We start from the raw sequence: 10,000 nt of genomic DNA, 5'->3' as shown, positions 1-10,000 counted from the left end.
AACCGTTGGGCAGTAGCTCATCCATATAGGTTATTTTCAGGAAAATAAAGAAAACAACATCTGTGGCTAAAAGGAAAGATTCTAAATAAAAATGAGTTGTTTTCTAATGTTATTTAAAGTTTAGAAAATAAAAACAAATTACCTGGGTCGACATAGAATATCCCAGTGAAAAGGACGGAGTATGTTAAGCGTCCATTAGGGCGAAAAGGTGCTTCCCACCTCACGTGGGCTTTCCGGGATCCCTGTGTTTTGACAAACACATTTACTGTTCCTTCAGGAGGAGCTTCTAGAGTTCGATTTTCCACCTGTGAGTATAAAAAGATTTATTTTTGTTTGCAAATAAAATAAGTACATGGTTCGCTTTGAGCATACTTCTTCAAAGAATCTCTTTTTGCTGTGAAGTAAACTATTTTGACAGTAGCATCTTGTATGAATACCTCATTTTGTCAGCAGGATCAAAGCACACCTCATGTTTTCTTCCCCCTGCTGTTAAAGCTTAGAATTTGAGCTCCTGACCAAGGCAGCTGTTTGTGATTTCCGGAATACGTGGATCTGCTCACACTGTGATTGTGCCTATGGCTGTGCATATCCATAGACCAATTCTAGGACTGCTTTAAAATAATTTGTATGTGATTGCAAAAGAGAAGAAATGCATGCAGTCTGTTTTTATAAGTCCTTGGCTGAGGTGGTAGACTTCTGGCCTCTGTCAAAAAGCCACGCCAGTCAAGTATCTTGACTCTCTCTCTCTCTGTCTCTCATACACACACACACATGGATGCGTACATGTGTGCACAGGCATGCATGCCCACATGCAAAATTTTTATGAGCTATGTTGCTAATAGTTATGTAAAAATGGCATCATGCTAACATTAAGAAATATATGCATCCTAGGGACTCTATCCCTAAGGCACAATCACAAAAAAATGTTGATTGTGTTAATGAAGCTATGCAGAAAACAGCAACAGGTGAATTATTCAAGAGGAGGACTCTGAAATAAAATGTAATCCCTAGCTGTACAGTGGTCAGGAAGATTTCCATAGCTAAATAAGTAAAACAAGCTGTCAGAGGAAGATGTAGTTGGCAAGAAAGTAGAAAAGAGTTCAGAATTTTTTTTTACTATCTTTTAATCATTAGCTTAAATTCAGTTAACTAATCACTACAAACTCATAAACATCACTCATAAATATTTGACCTTTCACAATTTACTAAATGTGTTGATAATTTCAACTTTATTCTTAAGGTATAGGCTCTTGCCTCCCAAGAAGGTCATCAAATATGAAATCCTTAGGTAGGCAAATATTATCAATTATAAAACCTTTATTTGTTACGGGGAATGTACTTTATCAATTATGAAAATAAATGTGAAAAGAAAGTGTTAATTTTAATAACTATGAGGTCACAACATGTTTTATTTTCATCAGAGAAAAGCTATGGGGTTCTTTAGAACTATAATGCTTGCTCTTTTGTTTTTAGTTTAATGGTTATGTACAGAAACGATGAAGAAACAAGGCTAGAAAAATATCAATTCGTCATTTTAACATTTTATGACAATGTAATTGGTTTTATTATGCTTATCTATATAGTTATTATTGTATATAGAATGATTTTAAAGCATTCTAAATAAAATGAGACTTGAAAAGTTGAAGAATTAAGGGCAATTCCAGTTAATTATATTATAATCCTCAAATAGTTGGTTAATTCAAAATAAATATGTTTCGTTACATTTCCTTAAGTATTTGGATAAACACGTCAGTTTTACTACACATTGAATTTGGAAATTGCTGACCTGGTCTTTCTTTTCGTTTTACTTTTTTGATTATCTACCTTGCCATAAAAGGAATATGAAGGAAAACACACTTGGGAAAGGTAAAAGTTGGCTTGGCTTTGGCCTGGAAACCTCTCTTGACAGAAAAAATACTTGAGAGCAAATGTGCAATAAAAACATTACAAACACTTTAATACACTGTAATTCTTTTGTTTTAAAATGGAGTGAGTCTTGCTCTGTCTCTGAGGCTGAAGTGCAGTGGCACCATCTCAGCTCACTGGAATCCTCACCTCCCAGGTTCAAGCTATTCTCCCACCTTAGCCTCCCGAGTGGCTGGGACTACAGGCGCCCGCCACCACACCCAGCTAACTTTTGTATTTTTAGTAGAGATGGGGTTTCACCATATTGGTCAGGTTGGTCTCGAACTCCTTACCTTGTGATCCTCCCTCTTCGGCCTCCCAAGTGCTGGGATTAGAGGCGTGAGCCACCACGCCTGACCATAAACTGTTATTCTTAACAAAACTCTTGCAATGTACCAGAAATTTGTGTAAATGATATTTTATTTAATTTTTTACACCAACTCTCTTAAAGTGGACATTATTTGTCTTTGTAATAGTTGAGAAATCTGGGGCTTAGTGGAATAAGTATATTTTCTACGGAGGCATTGGGATTTAAGGGGTTCAAGAACATTTAAGAAAGACTTCCCCTATAACCTTTGCTTGACTGTTATATATTGCCATTAAGATTTAGATATCTTAAATAACACACTTATTTGCTTCTTTGCAAAAAAAAAAAAAAAAAAAAAAAAAAAAAAACATGTAAACATGTGAAAGGGTGAATGTGTTGTACGTGTGTATTTATCCAGGTCTAGTTATCTGTGTAAGTATGACATCACTAAGGAACCAAGACAACTTTTTAGCCATATCACACAGGAATGACCTATAGTTTCTCACTTCATCCTTAAAAGAGTTCCTGGAGGATCAATCCAATGAATGTTCCAATACAAGACACGGTCATAAAATTCTCAATCTCAGACTCCACTAGTGTTAAGTAACATTGGCTGAGTGGAGAATAAGAAAGCAAAGTGATTTTCTTATGGAAAACATTATTGTATTTTATTAAAGAGTATTACAAAATGTGAAGGGTTTCCCTCTAATACAATTGAAAGGAAGGAAAGCATTCAAAAAGTTTCTGCTACATTCTGTTAATTTTTACATTATTTCAAAATTTATAAAACCCCAATTTCATTGAATTTAACTTGACAATACACATTAGCATCTAAAAATTTGGTTCAGAGGCATTGTCAATTGTTTTCTATATTGGAATTTCCACAAGGGAATCGTGGTTTTTTTTGTTGCTGTTTGTTTTGCTTTGTTTTTGTTTTTTCCAGATAGGTACAGGGCAACTCCTCCTGAACCATAAATAATAGCTAACAAACTGGTCAGATTAGGAAAAAAAAAATTGAGCTAATACTACATTCAAGTGGTAAGAATATGGAACTTCTGTATGTCTTTTATTTTAAAATACTACACCAAATTCATATTTTTTATTATATGAGCAATTTGCAATTTGGAAGATGAACCATATCACATTTGGGACTGTGAAGCATATTCCTCATTGGAAACATTGAATAGTATTTCCCTGCATGCATGCATAATCTAAATAACAAGAATTATCATTAACAAATGTTAGATGAACAAAAAAATGAACTATTTCAAAATTTATTCTGATTTTGCCAGCAAAATATTTAAAAGTAGAAATGATAAATTTTCTGTTTCAATGAAATTTTTTTATTTAAAATGTCAGAGTATTGGGCTGTCTTTTGATGAATATCTTAAGAAACCATTATACACCATTGCCACTTTTGACTGAATTTTGTTGAGTACCGCGTTATAATTTAATGATAGAAAACTCTGCTTTTTAAGATTGATTCACAGATTTCTTAAATCAATAAGCACACATTAAAAAGAATCATCAACAAAAAGAAGCTGAATCTGTAATATCCTTCATGATTTGTGCTAGCTATCCAGGGCTATTTAAATACTCAGATATGCAATCACTTAAGGGTTTACATATAATGTGATGGGGACAAAAATATTTTGCAAACCAGTTAAAGATCATGGGCTTTAACTTCTTGGTAGCATATAGTTGACTTGTTCTAAATAAAGACATTGTTGTTCAATCCTAGTGATTAGAGATGGATCATTGACTAGGGAAAAGCGTTTGCATACTGAGTACAGGATAAAGAAAGTACCAAGGGAGAAAATAACTCTGTGCTGTAAGTCAGGATAGAGTCTAGAATATATGAAGCCGTGGCAGACTAGGTTTTACAACCCAATTCTATTTCCCCCCTTCCTGTCAAAGCTTTGTGGCATTTGATTTCTTAAGGTTAACATAGTTACCACCTGTGCAGGATGCAGATCGATAATGCAGGTCCCCCTTATTTAAAGTTGCCAGAACATCAGGAGACACTGCTGAGCCAATTTTGTAACCAGACTTACGATGTGCAGCTTACATTTTGAAAAAGTGTAAATTTCAATCTCACGTGTTCTTTTGTTTCTTTTTTTCTTTTTCTTTTTTCTTTTTTTTTTTGAATGGAGAAGAAAATCTGGCCTATTGCCATTCCTGCATTTAAGGGTAAGTATCCATCAGAGGGGTCTGGGCTATAAAATGCTTAATGGCAATAAAGACTACAGCTCAGCTCCACCGATGGATGGTGTTAGCTGCTTGGAAAGCAACCAATCTCTGAAACAAAATGAGAGGTGTGATCAAAAATAAGGAAGCAGAAATTAAAATATAGAGCTGTTTTCCAAGGTAATATTTATATAATATACTCTTCAGTGAAGACAGTATGCATTAAAATGATAGGGCATTAGCAAACATTGCCAAAAATTATCTAAGACTAATGAGCATTTTCCAACTAAAGAAGCAAAATCTAATTAATCAAGAAAAATGCACAAAAGTGTAATGTGATGTTTTGAAACTAAAGAATGTCCTGCTAGTTTATGATAATTGTGTGCTATTAATTGGGTTTTAAAAATTATATTAGGAATAGAAAGTATAATCTTGTCAAGCTGTTAACTGCTAATGAAATATAGATATACATTTCAGATACAGATTTCTGAAATATGAATACCAAAAGCTGATATTAATGTAATTTTCAATACCGTTCTTATGAAGCTGTATCACATAAAACCATTTTATCCTAATAGATGAGGTAAACTCAACCTATTAATTGATTAACTACCTGTTGGGGAGCAGTGTTGCCATATTGTCGCACTTACGGACTTTCAATTATTTTCATTTTTTAACCTTAAACTTACTTAGATGTTGAGCCCATGATTAGAAAGAAAAAACATCCACCTTCAATATGTCACTAAATTAGGAAAAATTTCATGTTTGCCTACTACACTAGCCAACTTATCTTTCTTTCAATAAAATGTAGACTCTGCCCTTCACTAGACCTATGTTCAGTCTTGAAATTTATGTTGAATATAAAATCTTAGTAACTCTTAAATGAACTTTTATAAAAAGAAAAATCTCCCATCCTGCTTGAAAGGCTAGCTGTGGAGAGGGTGAGTCACTGCCACTTACTTCGTCCTTAATATTCAGTGTCATCTGACATTTAACACATTCCTAGAATGTAAATTTAGATACTCACCAGTGGGCCCAGAGCACAACCTTTGGCTGTGCATGCTTGGACTCTGAAGGAATGTAAACTCCAAGGAGCAAATCCATAAGCACGACAGCTGAGTTCTGAGGAATTGTGGATTAATACACCATCTAGATATAATCCATAACTCATGATAACACCTGGGAAGATAATAATTGCCTTTCAGTATGACTACTAGACAATAGCAAAGAAGGTCTTAAGAAAGCAAGCACTCTTGATGTGATTTCTGGTTTCATGGAATCATTAAATCACAGACTCTGGTATTTCTCCTTGTCTAGACTCTGTCTCTTACCAAATGATAAAACAGATGTTACCCTTGAATATCAAATTGTAAAGCTAATTAATACAGAGACAGAAATAGAACCTAACAGTTCCAGCATGAGAATCTTTCTGTTGCATCCTGTTAGCAGTTGTCATGTGTGTTCCAGATCAAAAATTAATAAGTAAAGCATACTTATAATTTGTATTGCTTTCTAAAAAATATATTCTTAATAGAGAAGCCCCAGAAGTAAATCGACCTTATTTGTTAATGACTCATGATGTATCAGGCACTGTTCTAAGCACCTGGTACACATTGGCTTCTCTTTAACCCTCTCTTCATAGCATCCTTATAACAGGCAAAAAGAAAAGGTATCATATTGGAGGAGAAACTGACTTCCTACTGCATGTTGTCTGTCAGTCAGGACATTCAAAAGGGCATCTCTTCATATGACCTGGTCCAATCATATAAGCATTGCAAATCTGCAGCAACCCAATCAAGATAAACATGAAAGACATAGACCCCCTTAGTAATGAAGATCCAGTGACCTCATTAGGTAAAAAATTCCAAACCAGTCAGGTACGATGACTCATACCTGTAATCCCAGCACTTTGGGAGGCCAAAGCAGAAGGACCACTTGAGCCCCAAAGTTCAAGACCAGCCTGGGCAATGTAGTGAGACTCTATCTCTACAAAAAATAAAAATAAAAGAACTCCAGACAGATGAACCACGAGCTGAGGGCAAGGAGAAGAAGTTGTGAATATCAGCTATGATCTCACAACTAATTATAGAAACAAGAATTATAAATGCTGTCATGTTTTATTTCTGCTTATTACACAGAAATTTGTATATAGTAACCAATTTTCCTTCCTCCTTTCCCCATTGATTTATGTAAATAGGGTTAGTGGGTATTAATTTATAGTTTGGTTTTTTTAAGTTGAAGAATATCCAGCTGGGTTGTGTCTGAACTAAAAGGGGAATTAACATCACCCAGATAAGAATATGATGAGGGAGGTGAGAGCACCATCATTTGTACAAAGCATTGTAGTATCATGTTCGACGGAAGCACAGAGTGATTGTTATTGGTAATGAAAGGTGGTGAAAAGTACAAGGGTGTGTGTGAATGCCAACTAGCTAAGAAGGTTAATCGTCTGATGTCCACTCCAGCCACACATCCATGCTTCCATAGCCTGTTCTGTACGGCTGAACCTACAAACTACAAATTACGTTTCCAACTCTTGCTTGTTGGCCTTCTATTAGGTTTTGCCAGTGGGAGGCACTGCGAGGAGGAGAGAAGCAGGAAGAAAGAAAACGACCAGCTTCTAGCTCCAAGAGCTGAGGCCTTTGCTGACAGCTGCTGTGTCAGCAGGGGACAAAGCACCTGCAGCCTCAAGCATCCCAGACAGAAGAAGCATCTCTTCTGCACTTTCTGCCTCTTCGGTAGTGGAATGTCTTTGGCATTTCAGCTCTGGTTGGGGTAGCGTCCCATAATGGTTCAAATGTCAAATCGGCAAGTGTAGCAGTAAGCAGCAGCTCTCGTCAATCATCCTTTTTTTCCTTCCAGTACTTGCCACCTTTCCCTTTTGTTCTTCCAGCCCTTCTTTATAACACCTTGAGAGCAACCTACTTGTATAAAATATCCTCTGTTTTAAATATCTGAAATGTTTTCTCTTATACCAATCAGACCTAGGTCAATACGTTCTCTTAGGATTAAAGCATTTTTTATTTAAATGAGTTCATACTTTTAAAAAGCTACTGCTGTGACTCATTTTCCTTTAAGAAGATAACCTTGTACAGTTTATCATTCTGATAAGTCCATTTCTCTTATTTCCAAATTTTTTGGAAAGAGTCTTTATTTTACTATCAGGTACCACTTATAGCTCCTCACACAGAAAAAGATTGGCTGCCAGTGTCTGTTTTCCTTTATTTCTGGTGTGACCATCTATGGGAACTTTATGAATACCTATAGAAGGTAATTTGATTTAATTCTATTTAATACCTGACACACAAAGACACAAATGAATTAAAGCTGAGAAGTGAAAGACACAGTGAAAAAGCCAGTTACCTATAATACATAGAAAATTTAAAGGGAAAAAAACATATAATCAGGTAATAACAATGACAAAAAATTCTTATGTGCCAGGCTCTCTGTGAAGCAATCAGTTAACCTCCCAAAAAATCTTATGTACAAATAGTGTGTTGCAGAAGCTCTGAAAGAAACCATAAGACCCTAGAAATACTATCTATTTGACCTGCTTTTCAACTGAGATAGAAAGTACCTAAATCAATAGTTCCCTTTTCTTACATAATTGGGGAACAGAGAATGTCTTTTATGTTAGGATTATGTGCATAATATCTCATTTATCTGACATATTGGGAAATGAGATATTTTATAGAAGTTAATTTTCATTATAACTAAATCTCATCCCCTTAAGCATGAACTCTAAAATCTTAACCATTTTGAAGGAAATCTTTCTAGTAAGTATACACACTTACCTGTCTTCTCACAGAGAATATAATGAATATAGTTGAATCATTTTGTGAAGACTCAAAGTTTGATTATGGACATCAAATACTACATTCTCTAACTCTATAATGCCTCAGTGATTGATGAGATATACAGGGTTCTTACCCAGCTTCTACCCTAAACATCACTCAGTGACTGCACCTTACCAATTCTTGTGTCATTGTTTGAGTTCTTCTACATCCTCTCTCAGTGACAGTCTCTCTAAAGTTACTTCTTCTTCTTCTTTTTTTTTTTTTTTTTTTTTTTGTCTATCGGACTCTAGCAAGTCAACCCTTAGCAATCTATGTTGAGAAGCTAGATAACCTTGACATCTGGAACTATGGATATATAAAGAGCAGACAGTTATTGAAAGAAGGGCTTAGACTAAAATGAATACATGACAAATAAGCTGAGAATGAAATTAAGTGAGATTTGTGACAGTTAATTCAACTGCTCAAAAACTTTTTAGTATCCAGGATGTATCTAATTGAGAGGTGGATGAGAATGAAGTCTAACTTTAACAGAGGTGAGATCACAGAAAAACACACACACACACACACACACACAGAGTTACCTGGCATCCTGAAAGTAAACAGTATCTGTATTTGACAGCATATGGAGGAAGGGCTGAAGGATCAATTGTAGAATCACATTGTAGGACTAATATACTGATACACACACACACACATCATATTAAGCTGATTTCAATATAAACAGAATCAATACAATATAAAACATTGTATGATTCAGTTTTAAAACACACTTTTAGTAAGCCAGTCAGTCTAAAACACCTATTAACATGACAATTTTAATTTCATTGACCTCAGATTCCTAAACAGAGTAACAAAAACTAACAAATACAATGTAGTGGACATTTTAAACTGAAGCCTAAGAAGATGCTTTTTACTTTAACTAGAATACAGGACATGTACCAATAGCTTTTTTTTTTCAACTTGTATTTTAGATTCAGGAGGTTTGTGTGCAGGTTTCTTACATGGGTATATTGTGTGATGCTGAGGTTTGGGATACGAATGATCCCACCACCCAGATAGTGAGCATAGTACCCAACAGTTAGGTTTTCAACCCTTACTCCCCATTCCCTGCCATTAACCCTCAGGGTCTACTGTTACCATCTTTATGTCCATGAGTACCCAATGTTTAGCTCCCACTTATAAATGAGAATATGCAATATTTGTTTGTTTTGCTCTTGTATTAATTTGCTTAGTATAAAAGCCTCCAGCTTCATAGATGTTGCTGCAAAGGACATGATTTCAGGATGTTCTTTTTGTGGTTATGTAGTATTTCGTAGTATATATGTACCATATTTTTTTATTCAACCCACTGTTAATGGGCACCTAGGTTGATTCCATGTCTTTGCTATTACAAATAGTCTTGTGATGAACACACAAGTGCATGTTTCTTTTGGCAGAATACTTTGTCTTCCTTTGGGTGTTTACCCAGTAATGGGGTTGCTGGGTCAAATGGTGGTTCTGTTTTAAGTTATTTGAAAAACCTTCAACTGCTTCCCACAGTGGCTGAACTAATTTACATTCCCACCAACAGTATACAAGCATTCAACCCTTTTCTCTGCAGCCTTGCCAGCATCTGTTGTTTTTTGACTTTTTAATAGTAGCCATTCTGACTGGTGTGAGATGGTACTCGTTGTGGTTTTGACATGCAACTCTCTGATGATTAGTGATGTTGAACATGTTTGTTAGCTGTTTGTCTGCCTTCTTTTGAGAAGTGTCTGTTCATGTCTTTCACCTACTTTTTTTTTTTTTTTTTTTTTTTTTTTTT

At 35.2% G+C, this 10,000-nt stretch overlaps 1 protein-coding gene across 1 annotated transcript in view; it reads right to left on the bottom strand.

The window, feature by feature from the left end:
* The window catches only part of USH2A (usherin), an 821,881-nt gene that overhangs the window by 342,206 nt on the left and 469,675 nt on the right, over window positions 1-10,000 (bottom strand). Inside the window, exons 38-39 of the mRNA XM_017870028.1 lie at window positions 5,427-5,578; window positions 143-305 (exon numbers count right to left, since the gene is read on the bottom strand). Of these exons, the coding sequence (XP_017725517.1) occupies window positions 143-305; window positions 5,427-5,578 (315 nt within the window). The remainder of the gene's footprint in view (window positions 1-142; window positions 306-5,426; window positions 5,579-10,000) is intronic.

The sequence above is a fragment of the Rhinopithecus bieti genome, unplaced genomic scaffold, assembly GCF_001698545.2.
Source record: "Rhinopithecus bieti isolate Rb0 unplaced genomic scaffold, ASM169854v2 scaffold_1673, whole genome shotgun sequence".
NCBI lineage: Eukaryota > Metazoa > Chordata > Mammalia > Primates > Cercopithecidae > Rhinopithecus > Rhinopithecus bieti.
Note: the sequence above shows the minus strand (reverse complement) of the source record. Positions and strands in the feature narration are given on the sequence as shown.